Genomic DNA, 26,289 nt, shown 5'->3' on the forward strand with positions numbered 1-26,289 from the left:
TATATATATATATATATATATATATATATATATCCTATTATTTTTTTAAAATATTAAAATTAAATTATCTGAATATATAATAAATTTAAATTTTTCATAAAATATATTTTATTAATTAAACTGAAAAATATATTTTTTATATATAATTTATTTATTAATAAATATGCTTCGTTATTAAAGAAAATAAAATTTTATGAATTATTTAAATTTAACTAAATTTTTATTAAATTAGTACTATTAATTATAATTTTTCATTAAATATATTTTGAAGTAACTGATTTTAAAATATAATAAAGATGAGAATGTGAATAAAAAGAATTAATATAATATTCATTGTTATTATTATAATATTTATATATCTATAAAATATTTAATATTTTAATAGAATAATATAATACAAATTAAATTTATTTTCATTTGAAAACTAATTATTGGTAAGAAAAAAACTAACAGTACATTATTATTTTATTACTGTATTATTGATGATTTGAGAATAAATATAATAAATTATTATTTAATTTCTATCCTTAATTATTAATTTAAAATAAAATTGTATCATAAATAGAATATTACCTAATATTAAAATGATCAAAATTAATATTTAATCATCAAAATTATATATATAAATAATATTATTGTAAATAACTTTAATTTTTCATTAAATGCATTTAGGAAGATTGAATTCAGTTAAATCTGACGGTCATTTTAAGGTTGAATAATTGATCTAACGGCTAGAAAAACTTTAAGTAAAATTTACTAAATAGTATAGATTATCGTATTTCATACTTTTTATTTTTCTTAAGTTATGAGATTAATTCAAATGCACTATTATTTTAAATATTGCTAAAATTTCCCTTTATGCAACTTTTTTACAACATTTTATAAAATTATATTTTATCTTTTTCATATAATGATCTCATTTTATATTTTTAATTTTTTCTTCAATTATGAAATTAATTAAATTACATTGGTAATGCAAATATTTTTACATTATTATTTTATCATAAATTATCATATAATTGAACATTTTTTTACTTTTATAATGATTATTACTCTAAAAAAATCACATTTAAAATAATTTCTAATTGATTAGTTGTGTAAAAATATTTACATTAGCAATGTATCACAATTATATTTTTTTATTACATAAATAATTGAAATTTAAAAAAAATTTCTCAAAATACAAAACAACATTAAATTCTCAAAACATGTTATGTGTGTTTACTCCTTAACAAGTCCATTATTTACCAGCACTTGTGCTTCTCATAAGTTCAACTTGTATATGTGTGTGCTTTGTTGTCTTCTATTTGAGATCATTTTGTAAAACCAACAAATTTTCAATTAGAGAAGCAAATTAATTCTTCTTCCAACAATATTTCAAACCATGGGATGAGACTACATTTGATGGAAGCATGTACGTTGATAGATTTCTATTTAAAAACTAGCAACAACAAAAAAATCAATGTTGACAATATGGAACAAAATTTTCTAGCAAATAGAAAATATAAATTTCATTATCTAATCATTTAGGCATATCATTTTAACATAATTAGTTTGCATAACATTCTTGAAGTCAAGAACTTTCCAAAATAGACTATTCTAACTATTATCCTCCTCTCAATTCTTCCATCAACAATGTCATCCACCAATGTAGTTTTTGGTGTTACCATACAAATTATAAAAACAACAAACACTTTATGTGTAATCATTACCTAACATGTACTACATAATTGTAGAAAAAATAAATAATAAGATTTTTTTTTAACCTTTAATACTTAGGATATCAGTTGAGCTTTTTAAATAGAGATGAATAGATCCCTTATTAAAAAGAACAAACAAATTGATACTATATATGTCAACCTTATAAATAATAAATAATATAATAGTTGAATTATCTTACATTAGTAACATTGATTAGTTTTATAAAAAAAAAAACCTTTAGAATCATATACATGGTATACATGTGTTGGTTGAATAGTAATTGTTTCCTATGCAAAATTCAAGAAATCATGCTTTTTGAATACAAAAGGTTAAACTGGTAGAAAGTAAATAGATTATATTGAATTACCAAAAACATAATTTTATAACTAAATTTTATATTCCTAATTATTTAAGTACCTAATATGCTTGAACCATCACGCACATAATAAAATAATTTTTTGAAATTCTTCACATTCCTCTAACTTCTCATGCTAGGTTGTCAGAATTTCATTAGAATTTGTGGCACCAAAGATGAAGAAAAGTCTCCTTTTCTTCGAGCCTTGATATTTTTCTCATAAATAAAAAAATAAAAACAAAAAAAAGATGAGAGATGTAAAAGACAAAATGAAGTGAGATTATAAAAAATATTATCTTATTAGTTATAGAGATGTTAACCTGAGAGTGACATTTCGTTATGCAAAACTTTCAATTAAGTCATCCGTTAATCAACCAATTTAGTTATAGAAAAACTATGTCCGAAGCGAAATGCATGCTTGAGTTAATTACATTTCATTATTGAATCACTCACCTTATTAATACTTCATAACTACAACATAAATAATCTTTTTTATTTCTAAAAATGCACCTAGTTTAGGAAAAATAAATCATTAAAACACATGTGCATGCAAGTTACATGTTTAGCTTCTGTTATTTTTTTTTTTTTACAATGTTAGGGGTTTAGGGGGTCTCAATGTAACAAATGACCAAAAATTAGGAGAGGTTAGTGTAAGGTAAAAATAAGAAGGAATTTTGTGTAATAAATACAAAACATAGGGAAATTTAGTGCAATTTACTCCTAAATCAAAGATCAAAATGACAAACTTGCCACATTTAAGGATTTAGTAGTTTACTTATAGTTATCATCTTTAAGATATATAGTTAGATTTTAGATACATTTGAAGCAAGACATGTATTTAAATGTAAATAATTAACACAAAAAAATTATTTTTCTTATTGGTTACAAGATGTAAAAAAAGATTAGATAATAGGAAACATTATATTTATCTCTCACACATACATCTCAATCGGCTCAAATGTGGGAAATTAGTCTCTTAAAATTTAGCCTTTCAAAATTTGTTAATAACTTTTAATCTTTCATTAATTTTTTGTTAGTTTTAATTCCTCTAAAAAAATGTATATTTTTAAACCCTTATTTATTTTTATTACACAAAATTAGTCATTATTTTATTCTTTTTAATGTTTTGTTTATTTTATGTTTGAGACTAATGTTAAAAAATAAAAATAAATGAGAGCATAAAATTTTTTAAAAAATAGAGGGACTAAAAATATTGAAGAAAAATTAACAAAAAAATTAAATTTTGTCAAATTTTTTTGAAAGAGTAAAAATTAAAATTACAAAAAGTGAGTAAAAACTTAATTAATCCTATTTTATTTTATAAAAATGAGGTGTATGTAACGCTCTCTACGGAGCGCGTGATCATAATTCCACGCTTGTTCACCTCTATATACTGAACGGTCAATCCACCTTCGTCTGCGTGCATGCAAGGTCCTCACACTCAGTCACTCGCACTCTTTTCCCTTTCTTCTTCTTCCCCTCTCTCTCTCACCAACATTTTCATATAACACGCCGTCGTTGAAGATAGGGCTTTAGTCGCTCGCCACCTTTTTCGACCTATCTTTCGTTCCTTCCATACCACCGCACCGTCTTTTTCCGATTCATCAATGGCGGTTCCCGCGACGGTCGCCGCCGTTCCGGCATCGATTTACGTCGGAGACCTCCACCCAGACGTCCAGGAACACCACCTCTTCGCGGCTTTCGTGGAGTTCGGGAGCATCGCTTCCGTTCGCGTCTGCAGAGACCGCGTGACGATGAACTCGCTCTGTTACGGTTACGTCAACTTCAGGTCTCAGCAAGACGGTATCTCTCTCTGAGACACGTATATATAACAACATTAACGATTAACAGTTTCTGAGATAAATTGCATTGCGGTGTTTTCTTTATTCCTTTCTTTGATATTTCTTTTGCGTTTAGAGAGAGACAGAGAATTTTCATCGTTCCTTTGATTTCTGATATTAATTGCATTGCGTTTTTTTTTTCTTTTTTTATCGTTTCTTCGATTATTCTTTTTTGTTTAGAGAGACAGAATTTTCATTTTTGTTTATCGATTGCCATAACGTGCAACGGAGTAGGAGGATATAACAGTACAAAGCTAGCTAGTTGGTTCTACTTAGTGTTTTGTTTTCTAGGTTTTCAAGTGAGGGATATCTAGGGTTTTTCGTTGCTTGGCACGTAGTTTGATGTTTCAGATTTTGGCTTCATTGAAAATGGAGGGTGTATTGATACTAATACTATTGTTGTTTTTGTAAAGAAACGCTAATCTTGGAAGACTCTTGTCAGTTTAGCGTGTTTCTAAAGGATTCAGACCAAGTTGTGTCACTGACATAGTGTGTGGCTTGAAATTTGTAATTGTAATTTTTTATTAACTGCAAGATTTTTTCTTTTAAAAAACTAGAGCATATTGATTGAGATCTTAGAGAATCTTTAAAACAAGATGCTTACCTCAATTGCCTTAGTATGTTTATACTGTTGATGTAGTCTGATTCCACTAACCTTGATTTATTTGTTGAGTAGCAATTCGTGCAATCAAGTTGAGAAACAATTCTTATCTAAATGGAAAAGTGATAAGGGTCATGTGGTTACATCGTGATCCTAATGCAAGGAAAAGTGGCAGAGGGAATGTGTTTGTTAAGGTATATCTACAGCTTTGGTATGAAATAGTTAAATCATTGTGTGGTTCATTATTACTTGAAGTGAATTCTAATGGAATGTTTCTGGTGTTCAATACCGTGGCAGAACTTAGCTGGATCCATAGATAATGCGGGGCTACATGATTTATTTAAAAAATATGGGAATATTTTGTCCAGCAAAGTTGTAATGTCTGAGGATGGGAAGAGCAAAGGGTATGGCTTTGTTCAATTTGAGTGGGAGGAATCTGCAAATAATGCCATTGAGAAGCTGAATGGCTCTACAGTGGGAAACAAGCAGATGTATGCTAAACTCTCCATTATTTCAGGGCAAAATGCTAGTTAAGGAATCAAAAAGTAGAAAGATTTTATTAAAAATATTATTAATGCACCCCACTATGATTTTCAGTGCATTTCCAATGTAATTTTTAATAAAAACTTTTTATTATTAATTCCTTAACCAGTGTTCTAAGCAAAACCCTTATGTTAATTAAAGTTTTTCATCATCCATATATTCTTATGATTTGAAGTCTTTTGCATTTTGTGCCTTAAATTAATTACTGTATTCAATTTCTGTATTCGCATTATTGCCTAAGATTAAGTTTAATCTGATTCTGGTTCTTCTAATAGTTATGTTGGGAAGTTTGTCAGAAAAGGTGACCGCATTTTGCCTGGCTATGATGCTAAATATACAAATTTGTACATTAAAAACTTGGACTCAGATATTACAGAAGCACTTCTTCAGGAAAAGTTCTCCTCTTTTGGAAAAATTATTAGCTTGGCTATATCGAAGGATGACAATGGGCTATCAAAGGGTTTTGCATTTGTGAACTATGAGAATCCAGATGATGCTAAAAAGGCAATGGAAGCAATGAATGGATTACAATTTGGTAGTTTATTTACCCTTTTACTGTGCAGGTTGTTTATATACCAAATTGCCTCTTCTTGGTATTGATTCTCTACATATTGTTGCCTTTTGATTTATCAAAAATAGGTTCAAAGTATCTGTATGTAGCTAGGGCACAAAAGAAGGCTGAACGTGAGCAAATCTTGCATCGCCAATTTGAGGAGAAACGTAAGGAACAAATATTGAAATATCAGGTAATTCCATGCCATTTCTCCTACATTTAACTGGTCAATTTCAGTTTTCATAGCATGTCTTCATTTAACTTCCAGGCATCTAACTTGTATGTGAAGAACATTGATGATGATGTTACCGATAAAGAACTGCGAGATCTGTTTAGCTCATGTGGCACTATAACTTCTGTAAAAGTTATGCGAGATGACAAAGGGATAAGCAAGGGGTTTGGTTTTATCTGCTTCTCCAACCCAGAGGAGGCTAATAAAGCTGTGATGTCTTTTAATGGTGAGTTTTGCAGGTGTAATCCTGTAAGGTCATAGGATATGAATGTGACATGTTCTGCTTTTTTAGCTAGATTTGTGGTAGTACTATGAAACAGGATATAAGTGCTTGCTATAACATTTCAATAATAGAACACAAGACCTTTATGTTGTATTTATTGGATCACAAAGTTTTTTTTCTTGAAGTTTGGTGATTGAAAGATCAGATATAATTTAGATGTTATTTTCTTTGTAGTGACTTATAATTAATGTTCTGATCTTGAGAATTTATATCCCCTTAAAGATTTTTTTTTAATGATTTTAGAACACTTTACTTATAAGTAGGAATTCCGTTTAGGACCATAAAGTTTGCATTGCCTTTATTACGTTGTTTATGTTTATAAGTTGATGCTATATGCCACAGGATGCATGTTCCACCGTAAACCACTGTATATTGCTATTGCTCAGAGGAAAAAGGAAAGGAAAACACAGTTGAATCTCCACTATGCACCGCAACAAGCAGGATTGGATGGATCTTCAACTCCAGTTATCCCTGGTGGAGTTCCACCTTACTTCTATCATAGTGTTGCTTCACTAATGTTTCAATCTGGGCTGTTGTATCAACCTCTGGGATTGAGGTCAGGATGGAGGGCTAATGACTTTGTGCCTCCCTCTAGATCATTTCAACATTCACAGGTTCCCATTGTGAGTGACAAATTTGCATAACTTAAAAATTAAATGTCTTCATTTACTTCTTTTCATGATTGTCTTATATTTATTTATGGGGAAAATAGATACTTCTTGGGAAAATATTTACAATTAAAGAAGTAGCCACATCTTTATACAAAATCTAACTTTTATTCTTTCACGTAAAATATTTAGTTGCATAAAATCTTCACTGCAGAAATGAAATTCTTTTATTAGGAAAAACAGGTTTGATGATATCTTTAATGAGCCTTATATGAATTTTTTTTCTCTCTCTCTTACACAGGTTCCTAACTTTACTAGGCATCAAAGGCAGAACAGGGGCAGCAGGATGAATGGGAATTTGAATTCACTGGGAAAAGCTTACTCTAGTGTATATATCCCGCAACTGCAATACTATCAGGCAGTTGAGTACTCGGCAGGTTTGCTTCTTTTTCTTCCCCCTTTTATGTACTGAACATAAATCCAAAGATGTTACATTCTGTTTATAGTACTAGAGTTCCGTATGGCACATTATTTACACTAGGTGATGCTACTGCCACTTGTTTCATTTAAGTTTATAACCTTTAACTAGGAAGTACACTCAATTTTTGTCATTTTCGTTTTATAAACAAAAAAAATATTAAAAATTGTTAAAAGGGTAATTCAATACATCTAGTCTGTAACCAAGAGGTTTATTGGTTAACTTTTTAAATAGGCATAGTTACTATTGCCTATAAATAGGCTCAATACATGTTGTAATAGAAATAACTTCTCAATAATACATTTCATATATCCCTATTTTTTTTAGCTCTATCTTTCCTTTGGTTCTAACATTTGGTATCAAGAGCAAGGAATCCCAGGGAGTCTGCTGCAAGAATGGCTCTTAACACCGGAAGCTTTGCCACCGTCCTCTCCATCCTCGATGGCAAGAATTGGGAAAGATGGTGCATCCAGATGAAGGCGATCCTCGGCTATCAAGATGTCATGGACATCGTGGAAGAAGGCTACCCAAGCCTTCCTGAAGGGGCCACGGAGACGCAGAAAGCTATCCACAAGGAGAACAAGAAGAGAGACTGCAAGGCAATGTGTCTTCTTCACAAGTGTGTGGATATTCCCCATTTTGAGAAGATTGCAAGAGCTGCAACTTCCAAAGAAGCATGGGACATTCTGGAAAAGGGAAATGCCAGTGCAAATCAATTGAAGAAAGTAAGGTTGCAAACCATGAGGTGTCAGTACAAGCTAATGCAAATGGAGGATACATAAAAGATTGTAGATTTCTTCAATTGGATTATCAAGCTGATGAATTCGATGAAATTGTGTGGCGAAACGATCACAGAATCCATGATTGTTGAAAAAATATCGCGAACTCTAACCCCAAGATTCGATCATATCGTTGTAGTGATGGAGGAATTCGGAAAAATAGAGTCTCTGAAGATCGAAGAACTTCAAGGATCCCTTGAAGCCAATGAGCAACGGCTCAATGAAAGAACCACTGAGAGGCACACAGATCAGGCGTTGCAAGCACAAACTCACAGAAGAGGAGGAAGCAATAGTAGAAGCTACAACAAAACACGAGGTAGGGGTAGAGATCCAAGATCAAATGCTGGAAAGGCTCCTCAACAACAAGAAGCTGAAAAACATGACTCAAAACAAACTGAATGGTCCAATGGTAGAGGAGGGTACAGGCAGTATAGAGGAGGAAAGAAAAGATTTGATAGAAAGAGGAAAAAGGTAAAGATGTTGATGTAGAAGACAACACCTTGTTATTGATGATGACAACAAATACAGAGGCTGGAAATGATGATACTTGGTATCTTGACTCAGGATGCTTCAATCATATGACTGGACTTAAAAGAGTGGCTGGTGAATTTTGATATGAAGAAGAGAAGTAAGGTCAAATTTGCAGACAATAGAGTCATTGAAGCAGAAGGAATAGGTGATGTGCTTATCCAAAGAAAAGATGGAGGCCAGACCTTGATAATAGAGGTTTTGTATGTTCCCACAATGAAGAACAATCTGTTAAGCACTGGTCAGTTACTGCAGAAAGGATTCAGCATGAACCTCCATGATGGCACAATGGAGATCTTTGACAAAATGCAGAAGAAAATACCGAAGGCCAAAATCTCAGAGAACAGGACCTTCTAAGTGAAGCTAGGAGCATTTGATTCTCAGTGCCTAAATGCAGAAACCAAATCAAACGAGTCTTGGCTTTGGCACATGAGGTATGGACATCTCAATTTCAAAGATTTAAACCTTCTACATGCAAAAGATATGGTGACTGGTTTGACACAAGTTAGAATTCCCAAATCTGTTTGTGACCATTGCATGATTAGCAAACAAACAAGAGCATCATTTAGCAACTACACACCCACTAAAGCCAATAATTTACTACATATAGTGTACTCTGATGTTTGTGGATCATTTGAGGTTCCCTCTCTAGGTGGGAACAGGTTCTTTGTGTCTTTTGTTGATGAATTTAGCAGGAAAATGTGGACATACTTACTCAAGGTTAAGAGTGAAGTATTTGAGAACCTGAAGAAATTCACAGCCATGACTAAAAAACAATCAGGGAAGAAGTTGAAGATCTTTAGAACAGACGGAGGAGGAGAGTTCAACTCTAGAGAAATTGAAGCCTTTTGCATAGGCAAAGGCATCTTATATGAAGTAACAGCCCCCTACACACCACAACACAATGGTGTGGTTGAGAGAAGAAACAGGACCATCATGAACATGGTGAGGAGCATGTTGAGAGGAAAGAACCTACTAAAGCCCTATGGGGAGAAGCAGTTGTCACAACAACATATGTACTGAATAGGTGCCCCACCCAACAACTTAAAAATCAAGTACCAAAAGCTGTATGGTCAGGGAAAACACCATTTGTGAAGCATATGAGAGTTTTTGGCTCAACATGTTATAGACATATTCTTGATCCAACAAGGAAGAAATTGGATGACAAGAATGAACACATGATCTTTGTTGGCTACAATCTCACAGGGTCATACAAACTCTTAAATCCAAGAACGAATCAAATAGTTTTTAGTAGGGATGTGCAATTTGATGAGCTGAACACATGGATGAAGGACAAGCATGATCCAAGCAAGAAGCCAATGATGCATACTAACACAGAAACATTGAGTGAACCAGAACCTGATGATGTTACCGGTGAAGTTCAAGCTAAACCTACAGGTGCAATTCAAGAAGTAGAGGGAAGAAGATCCACAAGGACTAGAAGCTTGCCAACAAGACTAGAAGACTATGAGATGTTTCCTGATAGTACAATAGAAGATGATGGTGAATTGGTTCATCTAGCACTAATGGGAGAAGTAGAACCTGTCACCTTCCAAGAAGCAATTAAAAAGGAAGTATGATTAGAAGCTATGAGAGAAGAGTTGAAAGCCATGGAGAGGAACAAGACATGGGAGCTGGCTAGTCTACCAAATGGCAAAACAGCTATAAAGGTCAAATGGGTTTTTAAGAACAAGCTCAAACCAGATGGGAGTATTGCTAAACACAAAGTCAGGCTAGTGGCAAAGGGCTTTATGCAGAAAGAAGGTTATGATTACAAAGAAGTCTTTGCACCAGTGGCTAGGTTTGAGACTGTGAGGTTGATAATTGTTTTGACAAGTTGGAAAGGGTGGAAACTATGGCAAATGGATGTAAAGTCTGTCTTCCTAAATGGACCCCTAGAAGAAGTATATGTACAACAACCTCTTGGATTTGAGACTGCAGGACAAGAAGATAAAGTGCTAAAGTTGAAGAAAGCACTCTATGGGCTCAAATAAGCACCTAGAGCATGGAATAAGAGAATTGACTCATTCCTAACTGACAATGGATTCAAGAAATGCATTGTAGAGCATGGTGTCTATGTGAAATTTCTCAAGAATGATGAAGCTCTGCTGCTATGCCTTTATGTAGATGACTTGGTAATTACAGGAAGCAATATGAGGGAAATTGAGAACTTGAAGACACGTCAATTTGAGATGACTGACCTTGGAGAACTTTCTTACTTCCTGGGCATTGAGTTCATGAAGACTAGCAGAGGCATTATTATGCATCAGAGGAAATACATCACTGAAACTTTGAAGAAGTTTCACATGCAAAACTGCAACTCAGTAGCAGTTCCAGTTGAGGCCAATCTGAAGATTGACAACTCAGAAAGTGAACAAAATGTAGATGCAACTTTGTATAGACAAATTATTGGATGTTCGAGGTTCATTTGTCACAGTAGACCAGAGATTTCTTATGGTGTTGGAGTGATTAGCAAAGCAATCTCACCTAGCAGCAGCCAAGAGGATCATGAGATACCTAAAGGGGACAAAAAACTGTGGTATTTTGTTTCCAAATCAGAAAGTGAAGGGTGATCTACATCTCATGGGTTATACAGACTCAGACTGGTGTGGAGATAAAGTAGATAGAAGAAGCACTTCTGGTTTTGTGTTCTTGTTATCAGGTGCTCCAATATCCTGAAGCTCAAGAAAGCAAGATGTTGTTGCTTTGTCAACCTGTGAGGCTGAGTATGTAACTACCTGCAATGCATTGTGTCAAGGTTCTGGCTATTGTCCTTACTAGCTGAGTTGAAGTGGGGCAGTTTTGAGAAGATTGAGCTGCAAATTGACAGTAAATCTGCCTTAGATTTGGCCAAGAATCCTGTGAGCCATGGGAGAAGCAAAAATATAGAGACTAAGTTTCATTTTCTCAGGGATCAAGTGTGCAGAGGAAGGATAGGTTTGCATCATTGTCCAACAAAAGTTCAAGTGGCTGATATTTTGACCAAAGGATTGAAGACTGAGAGGTTTTTGATGCTGAGAAAGATGCTAAACATTGTGTGTTTCTGATGTTTTATTAGCAGTGTTCAGTATAAGTCTAGAGCTTTTGAATTATAGGAGGTGTTAAAAGGATAATTCAATACCTCTAGTATGTAATCAAGAGGTTTACCGGTTAACTTTTTAAATAGGCATAGTTACTACTGCCTATAAATAGGCTCAATACATGTTGTAATTGAAATAACTTCTCAATAATACATTTCATATATCCCTATTTTTTTAGCTCTATCTTTCCTCTGATTCTAACAAAAATGAGGATGAAAAGATGGAAGACATAAAGGCAGGAGATGATTATATGAAAAACATGTGAAACTTATAAAAACTGCACCCAAAAATATTCAGAAATAAACTTTGACATTAAAAATGATCAAAATTTTGTTTTCTAGTATTTGTTTTCTAAGTTTAAAACTGTGAAGACAGTTTATTCCTTTGAATTCTTGATTGCAATGATATATTTATTATGTTATCTTGTACAGCCTAGTGTAGCTGCAAAGATTCCAGAAGAGACTTTCTGCCTTAGTAGAACAGGCCGAGCAAGTGAGATGTTACCAGTTTGGAGCTTAGATCATGACGTGGTTGAAGATTTTCCAAGAACTGAGATATCTGATAATGATTTTTTACATCTTTGAACCTTACAGGTATATGCTCTAGTATATTTTCTTGTTAAAAAAAACCCCGGAAAATAGTGAATATTGATGGTAACCGGGATAAATTCTGGTTTGGATGTCGATTACATGGATAAACTTAATTCTTGTATGATTTTTCATCTTACATTTTTTGTAAAGGAAAAGAAAAGCTTGTCTTTTGGTCAAGTACTTGCCAATTGCCATTTGCGTTGTGGGAGGTGTACCCCCTTATATAATGATCAAAGAACCTAGCACGTGATACAATCTGAATCCTAACATACCCTCTGGTTCAAAGGAAAATGGTGGGATATATATCTTACTTTGTCTGCAAGTGGAGAGAGAGATAAATCAATTTATTATGACATTCCCAATTGTAGATAAATAAACCTATTGGATAATTTAATTAACAAAATTTTAAAGTTTTAAGTATTTGTATTTCTCTCTAAATCTTTTAAACAAGAGAAAAAATAGGAACAGGGGAATTTCGGATTTCCTGTCGTCCACAATTTTTTTGTTAGTGTTCTACAAGTTCGATTTAGTAGGTTAACAGGACTAATTATCTGGCTAGTTTAGCAATTAAATAACCATTATATCATTTAAAACTATGAAAACTACACGAGGTTTCTCTTATGATGAAATGCGTTAGGTCCATAAACTATATTCAAAGCCTAAAAACAATATTTGAATTTGTGCAAAGACTTCCTACTATAGCAACCAGCAAGTCCAATTTAATTTTAACAGAGACTCAAAGTTCTCCGATTGCAATATCAATACCATAGTAATTTAAAAACCCAACATTAGATAATAGTAACATATAATCAGTATAAAAAGAATAGTAACTTATAATGAAATTCTAAGTGAATGGCTGTTATTTGATAAAAGAAATGCAAACGATAAATTTTTTTTTTAACATTCATTCTCACACATCACTATTCATTATAAGGTGAATTCCATGAGTTCTATTGAAAATTATAAAATTTACCTACTGATAATGCATTGAAAAATGTATAGAATAATGTTAACATTTAACAAATTTTTTTAATAATATAGTGTTTTTCAATTAAAAAACATAGGATAAAACAAATAAAAGAACATCAATTTTATATTTTAGCTGAGAGGAGGACAAAGCCCTAGTTTAACAAGCAACATTACTTAAAAGAAAATCCCTATATGTTGGTCCTCAAACATAAGGTTCCCAGATTTTTTTTGGTACATAGGTTCCCTCATCTTTAAAGAGCAATACCTATTATCTAACAAATATAACCCTTATGTTGTCCCCCTCCCCCAGACTCCATAACTTTTATATGTCCTGGATTTGTCATTCGAAAATAACTAAATAATAATTATAAGACTAAATTGTAATTTTGGTTCTTTTATTTCTAAATCAATACAAATCAAGACAATAAAAAAAATCTTGAAAAATATTAAACTCATGATCTTAAATTTAAAGAAAAGTAGTAAATCACTAAGAAATTTGTTTTATTTAGTTAATTTTATAGATACTAATTTACATGTATCATTAATCAAGAGTTAATAATTTTTTTTAAATTATTAAAAAATATAACTAAAATAAAAATTTTAATATTTAATTTTATTATAAAATTTTATTTTAATATAAATTAATAAATTATTATATATCAAATTTTGTTATTATTTTATTATAATTTTAAAAAAAAATACATAAACAAATGTATAAATTATTTTAAAAAATATTTTACGTAATTTATACAAATTAAATAAATTTGAAATAATATTTAAATAATCTAAAAATGAAAAATTAAAAATAATTTTTAATTAATTTTTATAATTAAAATAAAAATTTGTATTACTTATATATAAAAATAAACTTACATAATTTTTATAAATTACATAAAATAATTTATATATATAACTTACATATTAATTTTTATAATTTTCTTGATTTATATAATTGGTATTAAAAAATTATTTACTAAATAAATTTTATAGTTGAACCGAAAATTAAAATGTGTAAGTTTTTCTAAAAAATAAATATTAAATTTTATTAATTTATATAATTAGAATAAAAATAATTTACATATTAAAATAATTTTAATAATTTATATATTAATTGATGTAATTAATTTTAAATTGGTAAAAATTAAAATAAAAATATATAAATTATTGAAATTAAAAATATATAAAATGATGTAAAATAAAACTAAAAAGGTTTATATATTAAATATTTTTTCAAGGTTGTTTTAGAATTATGAAGGTGCGGGAAGCATTTTGTATGTTTTTGGGCTTAGGCCCATTCTTATCTACAAGGAAAAGAAAAGGTAAATCCAAAAAAAAAAATGTAAATTGCAATGTCCTGTTTCCAATCACCGGACGTTGATTGGCACCGTCGTCTTCATTTCGCAGCCATCTTCTGCGCCACAGGTACCTCGGTTCTCCGTCGATTACCACTTCACAATTCAAATATTGAACTTTTTTCTTCATTCACCGTCACAAATATCCATAGAAACGAATTCACTTTGCTCACTTACTAGGGTTCTAATATTGTAATGCTTACGCATTGTTTTTCAATTGGATGCTTTCTGTGATGATAATTCCTATTGCATGCCCTAATGTTGCACATAAACACCTTCTCTGTTCTGAAATGTAATTGTTACTTTATGTTCTCTTTTTGCTCAGCATAATAACCTGAGCAGAATAGAAGAGTTTAGTAGAATAGAATAGGTAGCAAGAGTAGGAAAGAGAGAAGGCGAAGAAGATTCGGTGATTCTTCACGGTCCGATGATGATGCGGAAAGCCGTGATTTGTCCTCTCAGGAGAGACGCCGGAGAGACGGTCACCTCGGCCACCGTCGATTGTGGCGGGGACGGAGCAGGCAGGACTCAGATAGTTCCTCTGATGAGAGTAGTGATAGGGGTGGCAAGAGGAAGAGGTCCTCCAGGCACGTCACTGAAGAGGAAATAGCACAGTACTTGGCCAAAAAGGCTCAGAGGAAGGTTTGGACTTGCTTCTTCGTCGTTGTTTGGTGTTTTATGCTTTATGATTTGAGTTAAAGGGTGTTTTGATGTTGTATTCTTCTTGATTTTGTGCTTAGGCATTGAAAGATGCTAAGAAACTGAAGACTCGTACCGTGTCAGGGTATTCGAATGACTCAAATCCATTTGGTGACTCCAATCTTAACGAGAAGTAAGTTCCTATATTCTCGCTATTTTTTTTTTGTATGTGATTTTTGATTTGTTGTAAATTGTATCTAATAATCTTAGACTTGTTTCTTGTTAATTACCTACCAAAAGTGATGAATTTTCCTGACATGTACCAGTAACTCGTGCAGATATTTATACAGTTTGAAGCCATTTTTTTATGGAGGGTATTGCTAGGTAGTTCTGGAGATGTTGATATAGGTACAAATATAAGTATGAAACTTCTGAGAAACTGGTCAATTATTGATGGATCATTGGTTGAGGTTCCTACATGATTCTGTTTTTCAGTTTAGATAAAAGTTAAAATCTCAGTTTGTTTATGAACATAATAGATTTTTTTGGAAAACTTTGCAGCAATTGTATTGCCAGTCTTTCAGGAGAATGCTTTTCTGATTTACTAATACTAAATTCTGTAATTAGATGGAGGATGGTATAACAGATATTTGATAGTCTGAATGATTCATTAACAAAAAGGATGCCTCTTACAGTATCATTTCTTCTCTCTCTCATCCAACTTTTTTGTATTTTGAATCTTCTGGGATACTTGTTACAAGTGCTGAAGTTGCTAAGGTTTCACTGCAGGTTAAATTAGAGAATTTTCCTTTATGAATCAGAGCTGCTGCCTTTTGATTGTTTATTGTATTTGTTTATCTTCCAAAATGGTTCTAGAAATGCTATTGGTGACTATTGGACAACTTTCTTGTGGATTACTGTTTAACAAGAAAAACAATTTAATAACCTTGAAATCAATATTTTAAGTTTTTAACCAACTGTTAATACTATTTTGTTATGTCATCATGTTGTAAAACTTGAGGTTTTTTTTTTTGGGGGGGGGGGGGGGGGGTATATAATATTATAATTAGCAATTGTTCTTACTTCTCAGATAACTCATAACTTTGATATATCCACTTTTCTTGTTTAAATTGGTTCCACTAAGCTTACAGATTTATTGACATTGTTATGTCCTTAAGCTGTCACTAATTGGTTTATTAGAAATTAATGTATTTAGTTGTTGAGTGATACCCACCTATGTCGCCATATTCTCAAAAATACTATGTGTTGTAGGTTTGTTTGGCGGAAGAAGATTGAGCTTGATGTCGTTCAAGGTGTGCCTATTGATGCATTTTCAGTTAAAGCTGAAAAAAAGAGACAGAAAGAAAGGATGGTATGGACTTTTTCTGCAAAAAGAAAAAAATATTTACTATTTTGTAGGCTATACTAAATATACCTTTCCTATAGCTACATGCTTCTTGCCTCCCAGGCTTACCGAGTTATTATGATGACGTTGTCAAACTACTAAACATTGTCTTTGTCTACCATTTATTCTCTTAGTTCTTGTTAAAAATTATAATGCAGGCAGAAATTGAAAAAGTGAAAAAAAGAAGAGAAGAAAGGGCACTTGAGAAAGCACGACATGAAGAAGAAATGGTAAGTCCATTCTCATAATTTGTTATTAGTTATCAATTATCATTTTAATCTATTGGAAGGAAAATTTTATGTTACCACTCAACACTCATGTTTCTGGGTGGTGTCTGTTTGTGGTGGCTAACTGGCTATATGTTAATATGACATGCCCAATTTCTCCCATCCCTGTAAGTGCATAAACTATGTTATCTTTTGCTCATTCTCTCTCACAGGCACTGTTAGCTAGAGAACGTGCACGAGCTGAGTTCCACGACTGGCAAAAAAGAGAAGAGGAGGTATGGTTCCTTGAATTCATTTTATTTATTGTTATTTTTTTATTATAGTATTTGAAATATGATAATTAAGACAATTTCATGTGCAGTTTCATTTTGATCAAAGCAAGGTTAGATCTGAGATTAGATTGCGTGAAGGGCGTGCTAGGCCGATTGATATCCTAACCAAGCACCTCAATGGATCTGATGATTTGGATATAGAAATAAATGAACCATACATGGTGTAAGATCTACAGCAATCCATATCTCCTTTTCCTTTAACTGATATAAATTATGATGTAATATATTATAGCCCTTGAAAACTTATTGAACCTTTTCCTTAGTATGACTAAAGATTTCCAGCCTTAAATGTCAATATTGTTTTTGACAATTTAAATAACAATTTGATGTATATGGTGCAGGGCTTGACAGTAAAGGAAATGGAAGAACTTCATGATGACATCAAAATGCATCTGGACCTTGACAGGGACACACCCACCCATGTAGAATATTGGGAGGTATCATCTTTATCCATTGTTTAGTTAGTTACTTTATAGTCCTTCACAGAGTACTAATTACTTAATAATTTCTACCTTATCTAGTTAGTTATTAATACTATCATCTTGTTTTATTCACCTTAGGTTATATTGGATGTGACTATGACTTTGAAGTTTCAATCTTATCTAGTAATGGCATAAAGGATCACATTTATGATTCGATTCAGAAATCATAAAAAAGTGATGCAAAGGACCAAAACAGCTGAAATTCAAGGTTATTAATATCTATATGTTGTTAGTAATAATGTAATTTCATTCATATGTATCTTGGCACTCTCTCAAATTGTAGAACATAAAACAACAAAATGAACGTTGGAGGCAATATGCTAGATAAAGAATATGCTTAATATATAATATCGTTATTTGTGAATATTTTTGTAGCTTCTCTGTGAATATGTTTTTGTTATTATTAGCATAATACATTAGTTTTTGTGAGTTGTGATATATCATTATGTGTATTAGCATACTAATATAATTGCATTACTAAAGAGAAAATAATGCAGATTGACATGCATGTCTATGCCTGTTAAATGTTAATATGCCAATATTTTATAGTTTAGTTTAGATTGTTACTGATTTGCATATTTTTTTAATTTTAAATATTGGCATAAATATTAGTACATAATATTATTAAAATTTAATTTTAAATGTAGATGACATATCTGGTTCAATTAGTAATCGGACCACTTGAACTGATTCCTCATAAAACTAACTAGCAACTTTTCCTGAAATTCTTTGGTTTGGGTTTTAAAATACTTTCAGAAAAATCTTATGGAAATTAAGCGGAAATATCATGTCTATGTACTTACATATGCTTGAATACAATCATGTCAAAGAACTTGTAGTTTTGAATTTGAACTGTTAGGTAATAGCATAGGGATAATGTCCTTTAATTATTTCCTTTTTATTTCTAAAAGAGCATTTGAACACTGTCTTCTATAGTTCTATTAATTTCTTAGTGCCATTGAAAACAGATATTTGCAAAGGTATGGCTGTATATAAAGTATAAACTGTTTAGCATTGAATATTTCTTTTTTGTCAAAATTGAATGTTATAGAATGAAGTTCTTGCTCTCTCTCTCTCTCTTAAATCTGGTGGGGATTTGTGAGGTATCGAGGTTTTTGGTTTTTATAGTTTGAAATGTTGAATTTATTGAGTTGTAACATCAGGGAGTTGTCTGGTGAAGATCCATACAATTGGTGTAGTGTCTTTTATCCGACTATGCATGTCATGTCATGTTTGTGGTTTATATGTACATATAAATTTATTATTATATGAATTGGATCCCAGATAGATTAGTTGCCTTAATCTTTTTCTCTTTTGTTTTAGTTCACTCATATGGCCATTGTGGGTGACTTCCTTAACATGTAATGCTATGGATCTTGACACTAAATTAGTCATGTCATAATTCATGTTCTAAGTTGAAGTCTTCTTGGTCAATATCTTCATACAGGCACTCCTTCTGGTTTGTGATTGGGAGCTAGCTGAAGCTCGAAAAAAGGATGCAATTGATCGAGCTAGGGTGCGTGGTGAAGAACCTCCCGCAGATCTGCTTGCAGAAGAAAGGGGTCTGCATTACAGTGTTGAGCCAGATGTGAAGAATCTTTTGCAGGGGAAAACACATGCAGAATTGGAAGCTTATCAGGTGCATACAGAGTCAGAGATGCGTACTGGTACAGCAAAAGTGGTTGAGTACTGGGAGGCAGTTTTAAAACACCTCCACATATATAAGGCCAAGGTAATCTCTGCCACTTTTTAAGTTACATGCCTTTAAATAATGGATAAGTTCGCTCCATTATTACATTGCTGTAAATACAGGCTTGTTTAAAGGAAATTCATGCCAAGATGTTATGCAAGCACTTGCAACGCCCTGAACAACCATTGGAGGATGAAGATGAATTGGAAGATGCTCAAGTTAGAAACTCTGAGGACGATACTGAGCGCTATGCTAAAGGTATAAGCCTTTTGTGACTGTTAATTTAATTTATAAGCTTCCTCCATTCCAAATTTCATGTTGATATTTGTTTGATCTTTATTGTGTAGTCCAATATGCAGATGAATCATTTTCACCAGAACCCATTAAAGGAGAAGTTCAAGAAGCCAAAGATCAGGCTGGCTCATTTTCACTGGAACTGTTTCATGGTGATGAAAATGAGGAAGCTATTGACCCTGAAGAGGATCGAGCTCTACTGGTAATCTTTAAACATGGTTTTTAACAATAATCTCTCTTTTTGTGGGTATGTTTGTGTGTGTCAAGTGTATAGACTAACTCTATGATGATGGTACATTCATAGGAGCAGAAATGCATGGCTGTAAAGGAAGAGCAGCAAAGACAAATTCAGGAAGCAATGGCATCAAAGCCTGCTCCATCTGAAGATAATTTTGAGATGAAGGCCATGAAAGCTATGGGAGCTATGGAAGATGGGGACGCAGTGTTTGGCTCTGGTGCTGAAGTGAATCTAGATTCACAGGTACCCTGCCTTGGTTATTTATGCAAATTTCATTCTTGTTGAAATTTCATCAAATGCTTGTCCCCTTCTATGATTCTTAGAAATTTACATGTTTGATAGATTGAAAGTTACTTAGTTCATAGTACAAAGTTCTGAATTTGTGAAACTACTATATGAAAGGACGTGGGTGATTATTTACATATCCTTTGGAGTTGGACTCGTTAGTTACTTCTTTCCGTAGAAAAAGTTGACGATGGAGGGGATAAATATACTTTCATTGGTACATGTTATTATTGTAGGGAGAAATAAATGCTTGTTATCTATATTTTCATATTTAAAGTTTCTGATGTAATCAGTTGTTAATGTTGGAACAGGTTTATTGGTGGCATGACAAATACAGAGCCAGGAAGCCGAAGTATTTCAACCGTGTTCACACTGGATATGAATGGAATAAATACAATCAGACTCACTACGATCATGACAATCCACCTCCAAAGGTTGTACAAGGGTATAAATTTAACATCTTCTACCCAGATCTTGTAGACAAGACAAAAGCTCCAACTTACACTATTGAGAAGGATGGCAGCAATGGTGAGACTTGCATCATAAGATTTCATGCAGGGCCACCATACGAAGACATTGTAAGTCTACTTTTTCTCGATGTTACGAAAGCTTTTAAATTTTTCAACCAAATTACCGATTTCATGTGTCTTCCATGACAGGCTTTCCGCATTGTAAACAAAGAATGGGAATATTCTCATAAGAAAGGTTTTAAGTGCATGTTGGAGCGTGGAATTCTACATGTGTACTTGAATTTCAAACGCTACCGCTACCGCAGATAATTTCAGACACTGGCTTATATTCTGGTTTTCTCTCCTACCGGTTGGCTTCCATTTTGAAGAGTAAGGTGTGCATCCGAGTATGTTAAGCTGCTGGCATTAGAGTTTCTTTTAGATATTTGGAGGAATTGTCCAACCAACATTGAACAAAACCTGATTACTGTATTTTGATGATACATTTGACTTGAAAGTTAAATGTTGAAAGAATTAGTGGTGGACAGAGAACAATATGAATTGCGGTTTCTGCTCGTATACAATTGAAAGTGAGAACAAATACGGTTTTCTTTCTTCCGTGTGTTTTGTTTCCTTTTTTGTAATCACATCTGATAATCTTGTTTACTCCGAGCAAAAATTAGTCCTGAATTGAAACAATCAATTCAATCAAAGTTTCAAACTTATTCTTTTTTTCTAATAATAGGTTGGAATCAGTCTAGAAGCAGGTTAAATTTTCGGTTCATTAACATCATTGGAAAAAGTAAGGGCCTTTAGGTGGGAGGACATCATTTTCTTCTCTTAAAATGTCAAAATAGCACTCTGAATATTAAATCATTGCATTAACCTTCAACTATCTTTACGGGAGTCCTGCAGAACCAAAAATCATTGATATTAAAAGGATTACTATAATATATAGAATAAAGAAAAATTACGACATCGTTATTTACCCGAATGGACTTTGTTTGATAGAAAGCAATTCAATGTCCAACTGCAGTTCGAAAATAGCAAGCCGTAAATTGTATAGAACAATAGAATAAAGGCTTAAATGCAATTATAGTCTTCTTATTCTTATTTTGTTTTATCCGTAATTATGGTCCCTTCATTTTAAAATTAAGACATTTGATCATCTTATTTTTTAAAATATGTGATTTTAGTCCTCTCATTTTAAATTAGAGACATTTAATCCTCTTATTTTAGAAAATTACTATTTGGTTAAATTCTCAATTTTGTCTACGTTTTATTTCTTTTCTTTTGATCTAATTGAACTCTAAACCTAACATATTCATCAAGAAATGATTTAATTAATTACAAAATAAGAAATAAAAGAAATAAAACAAAGATAAAATTAAAGATTAAATCAAAAATTATAGATTTTCCAAAATACGGAAACCAAAATTACAGATTTTCTAAAATATGCGGACCAAATGTTTGTATTTTGAAATGCGGAACCAGAATTGCAGATTTTTTTTAAATAGAGGATCAAATGTCTCAATTTTAAAATAGAAGGATCAAACTTGTGGATTAAGTAAAATAAACTAACCAAAATTACATTTAAGCCTAACATAAAAGACTGGAGAAATAGACAGAGAGCCTTAAAGATAATAAATGTAGATAAACTTTAAGACATTCCTTACCAACAAGTTTTCTATTTTGGTTCACAGTTATTTTATACTTTTGATTACAGAATCTGATATCTAGTGTAGGAAGGGATAGGTTAAAGTGGAGGGAGAAAGAGCTTGGTTGGGTGAAAGTAGTCACTTCTTACTTCAAACATGTCTTTGAACTAAAGCAATTCATTGAATGCGAGTGAAACACAAGAGGTTTTCAGCAAGCTTCGGGGTTCATGAAAACTTGTGTTTTACTGAGAAAGACAACCTTATCAACCAAGCTGATTAAATTTTGATTAAACTGTTTTAGACTTGAACAGGAAAAGGTTGGAAGCAGTCTTGCAATTGAAATGTGGGAGACCAAGGAAACGGAGCTAAAATGCTAATTGTAGCATTAACTTACTGGAACAAATCTTAACAAAGAGATCAGAATAATTCACCTCTATTGTTGAATTGGGAGGGATTTCTTGGACTCCTTTGCTTCCATAGGCAAGTTCAGGAGGAACAATTAACAGCCGCTGCAGAAAACTTACTAAATTACTGCTTGATGAAGCATATGATCCAACCTAAAATCTAAACAATTTTAACCCCTCTCAAGTAAAACTACTTACACACATACTATAATAGCTTCTGAGCTTAAAAAATTTTGTGAGATGTCAAGAACTCACCCAACTTGTAAATTTATAATCTTAGAGGTATAAATATTTTAAAATATAAAATCTTTGAATACTTATTTGGCAATAAAATATACAAAGATAAAGCAAAACAAAACATAATCTATAGTAGTATAAATTCCAATTCATTGTAGTTGTTCAGTAGTTCCCTTAGACTTAGTAGAGGCCCAATGAAGTATGAAGCTTCCCATCAAATAGATAAAAGGATTTGCATGTTGCACACTTAATTTTAATGATTGTCAAGATTTTCAGTGGCATTCTTAACCAAACAGAGACCTTGCTCCTAGAATATGTTCTCACCTGGCCTCCTACTCGCATGCCTTGTACTCCTAAATCCAACCCTTTAAGGACTGTTCCTCTCTCAGATTGGCCTACATCAAATCCATAGGGCTGCAATAATTTAAGCATGTCCTCATTAATTGACAAGTAAATTTTCCAACAAAAAGGTATCATGGATTTATGCATAATGATCATCCTGAATTTTCTGTAAGTGTTATCAATTATCATTATGTAACAAGGAAAAGACATGGAATCAGAAATCAGGTGGACACACATTCCATACCATAAGCACATATATTTGGGCACGAATAATATGCAAAAAGAAAATACATTACAGCAAGCCTACAATTGCACATTGTGTCAAAACATACGTCTATTATTAATATTAAAACAATATTGAGTATAAGTGGAGGTAGGAGTGCATCTTTCTGCAATTATAGAACTACATGTTTCATGTCAAACCATATAACAATACAATTATACAACCAGTAAGTAATGCAGGAAATTCATAATTTCAGTGGTTTGTTAACAAAAGCTATGATTGGAATGTAAACAAAACAGTGAAGTATTTTGGTCAAGAGGAAAGAGCATCTAATTTTGAATCTAATATTCAAAGGTGATTCAAGGTTGAGCTTTTTTTATCAGATCAAGACCAGTTAGTCTACTAGGCAATATAACACACTTAACATAAATGTGACAAATTTTGTCGTAGAGGTGTATAAGAGGAACTGCCTTCTTTATAAAAGGAAGAACCTGTTCACTTAGAACAATCAACAAGAGAATAAATAGTTTTTTGAAACTGTAAATCTCTACAGAAATAATGGAAATGATAGGGTTCATTTTCTCATGCAATGTATTTGAATTTCAGGTTTCCTAACTGCTAGACTAATTGACCTTAATAAGGTAATATACAAAGAGGTTAAAATTTGGCAGAGATAATAGGATCATACCGTTCCTCCTCCAACGCCCATTCCTTGTCTACTAGTCATAAAGGTGATACCCTTCCATTTGGCGACATAATGAATCTACAATATGATAATCTGATTATTTCTGAATTATGAGTAATATAGTTAATCACTGATAAACTGCACTTGCAAATGAAAATCAGGATTTAGGAGGGGGAGGGGGGAGGTGAAACTGGTAAGATCAGTATATATGAATGCATATGCCAGACTATCAGAATTAAAAAGAGAAAATTGCATAGTAATCTTATTCCAGAATGAATCAGGTGCAGTTTCCACTTTATTTTGACAATTAAATGAATCTGTGTGATAAACAATGCAATAAAATATTACTTGAGAATTGAGATTGAGGCAGCTCAGATATAGTTGTCATCAGGCCATGTAATTCTGGACTGGAGGGTTCAAAGTTGACAATAACAAATGACCAAGTGACCAACAAATTTAAGTTTCTGATTGTTAAATCTTTTGGTTCTTCTCACCTCTCAGATCACAGATTGTTGTCTTTTGGTCCAAAATCTCAGTGACAATCCATTTTATGTAAATTTTAATCCTCATAATATATCTTGTATGCTTAACCCTTAAGTACCACATATGTTTCCATCAGTTTCACAGGTGAAAACATTGACTAGCTTTGAGTACTGTGACAGTTTCCCCTACAAAAAATTCTTGAATTGACAAACTATATGGTAATCCCACACATTTAGTTAATAGCTTGATGAGTCAACTTTGTATATAACATGCAAAAGCACTAATGAGTGAAACATATTTAACTGGGTCACAACCGTACTGCAACACGGGATCCCATTTTAGCTTCAGCTCCATTCCCAACCTTCAAATCATAGTACCTGAAGATATCACAGTTTCATCACAGAGCAGCCTCCAACTAGCAATACACATCTTAAAAATGAAATAAAAAAAAATAGTGTGAACTGTGAAAGTTTAAAGATTACCAATGGAAGAGAAACCGAACTTAAGACTAGTCTACAAAATGCTACAAAAGTGACAAATTCTGTTTCTATAGGTTAAAGAAAACTTGATCTATTTGAAGGGCTTTAACACACTTTAGTCATCGGAACCTGATACTAAAGCAGATGGAAGAAAGATTCGCAATCAAAGGGATTTCAAAGGTGATTAAAAATATAACATATACTCACTTCAAACCATTGGGCAAGGTTGTATAATCACTTTCAGGAATTTTGGCTCCTCTTAGCTGCAGAAAACAGAGTGGAAAATTCTAATTAGTACTCACTTTTCAGAACCATCATTTTTTTTTTCCAAATAAAATAACAGAAGAGAAGAATGGGACACATACAGCTCTTCTACTTGTGCTAACAGCTCCAGCCACATCACATGCATAGACTCCAGCAACTAACATAAGATAAAAACATTTAAGCAATCTCATAGAATGGAACATAGAAAGAGAATCTTGGAAGATAGTTAACTAATAACCTATAACTAACCAGTTGTGAGGAGACAACTGAGTAATGCTCTCCTTCCTTCAATACTTAAAGAAACTGTAACTGGTTCTGCAGCAGTTTTACTTGTGGAAGAATGTGAGCAGTGGCATGGTAACCACCTATATGAACCATTGTTGTAAAGTCTTTTGTGTGTCCCTGTGGAGTTAAGGAATTGCCTCAGCTTACTTTAGACTTAGATTAAAAAAAGTGTATGGAGAAGCAGAGAAGAGAAAAGTTACTTGTCAAGGTAAGGGGGCAATTGAGAATCATAGGATGGTGCTGATGGTGGAACACAGAGAGTTTCATGGTGTTGGATTGTTGGTTTGGTTGATACTGTACAGTGAGATCAGAATTTTGTTTAGTTAGCTTCCTTTTCTTTTTGTTTTTGGTTAGAGAGGAAAGAGAGAAAATATTGAGAGGATAACGTGGTTGATTCCATCCACAATTTTGAAGCATTCAGAAATCACAGGTTTTGACTTGCTTTACAACATAGAATATTGGGTTATTCATATAATTGATATTGATATGTCACCAACAAACCATATTCTGGGGTAAAATTTGAGTAACGATATGCTCAAAATCTTAATGGATTCGGTACTTTATATAATGGGAAATTTCTAATATTTGGTCTATTCCGGTAATGGGAGATAATTAAATTAAAACGAAGACATTTTGTGTACGACGAGGAAAAATCTATCAAGATCCCACATGACAACAAAAAACAAATCCAACAT

General features: G+C 32.4%; 3 protein-coding genes across 3 annotated transcripts; 2 read left to right on the top strand and 1 right to left on the bottom strand.

Annotated features, from left to right (window-relative positions):
- Positions 1-3,482: 3,482 nt before the first annotated feature.
- On the top strand, positions 3,483-12,305 carry LOC114381796 (polyadenylate-binding protein 7-like). The gene is made up of 9 exons (XM_028341013.1): positions 3,483-3,859; positions 4,574-4,692; positions 4,796-4,989; positions 5,317-5,576; positions 5,681-5,787; positions 5,863-6,052; positions 6,452-6,732; positions 7,019-7,154; positions 12,014-12,305. Exons 1-9 carry the CDS (start codon positions 3,664-3,666, stop codon positions 12,016-12,018), a joined length of 1,488 nt encoding a protein of 495 aa, XP_028196814.1. The 5' UTR covers positions 3,483-3,663; the 3' UTR covers positions 12,019-12,305.
- Positions 12,306-14,490: 2,185 nt separating this feature from the next.
- Positions 14,491-21,149, top strand: LOC114381740 (cactin-like). Its single transcript, XM_028340964.1, has 14 exons — positions 14,491-14,571; positions 14,854-15,135; positions 15,234-15,325; positions 16,405-16,504; positions 16,696-16,767; positions 16,977-17,039; positions 17,126-17,261; positions 17,433-17,533; positions 19,026-19,310; positions 19,391-19,526; positions 19,616-19,764; positions 19,867-20,043; positions 20,397-20,663; positions 20,745-21,149. Exons 1-14 carry the CDS (start codon positions 14,491-14,493, stop codon positions 20,862-20,864), a joined length of 2,061 nt encoding a protein of 686 aa, XP_028196765.1. The 3' UTR covers positions 20,865-21,149.
- A 64-nt stretch (positions 21,150-21,213) lies between these two features.
- Positions 21,214-26,026, bottom strand: LOC114381800 (peptidyl-prolyl cis-trans isomerase FKBP16-4, chloroplastic-like). Its single transcript, XM_028341019.1, has 10 exons — positions 25,795-26,026; positions 25,559-25,711; positions 25,411-25,466; positions 25,253-25,308; positions 24,886-24,943; positions 24,087-24,161; positions 23,158-23,247; positions 22,624-22,701; positions 21,524-21,564; positions 21,214-21,443 (listed from the first exon to the last, which is right to left on the bottom strand). The coding sequence occupies exons 1-10, from the start codon at positions 26,009-26,011 to the stop codon at positions 21,416-21,418; spliced, it is 852 nt and encodes a 283-aa protein (XP_028196820.1). The 5' UTR covers positions 26,012-26,026; the 3' UTR covers positions 21,214-21,415.
- Positions 26,027-26,289: the final 263 nt, after the last annotated feature.

Source organism: Glycine soja, chromosome 13, assembly GCF_004193775.1.
Source record: "Glycine soja cultivar W05 chromosome 13, ASM419377v2, whole genome shotgun sequence".
Classification (NCBI taxonomy): domain Eukaryota; kingdom Viridiplantae; phylum Streptophyta; class Magnoliopsida; order Fabales; family Fabaceae; genus Glycine; species Glycine soja.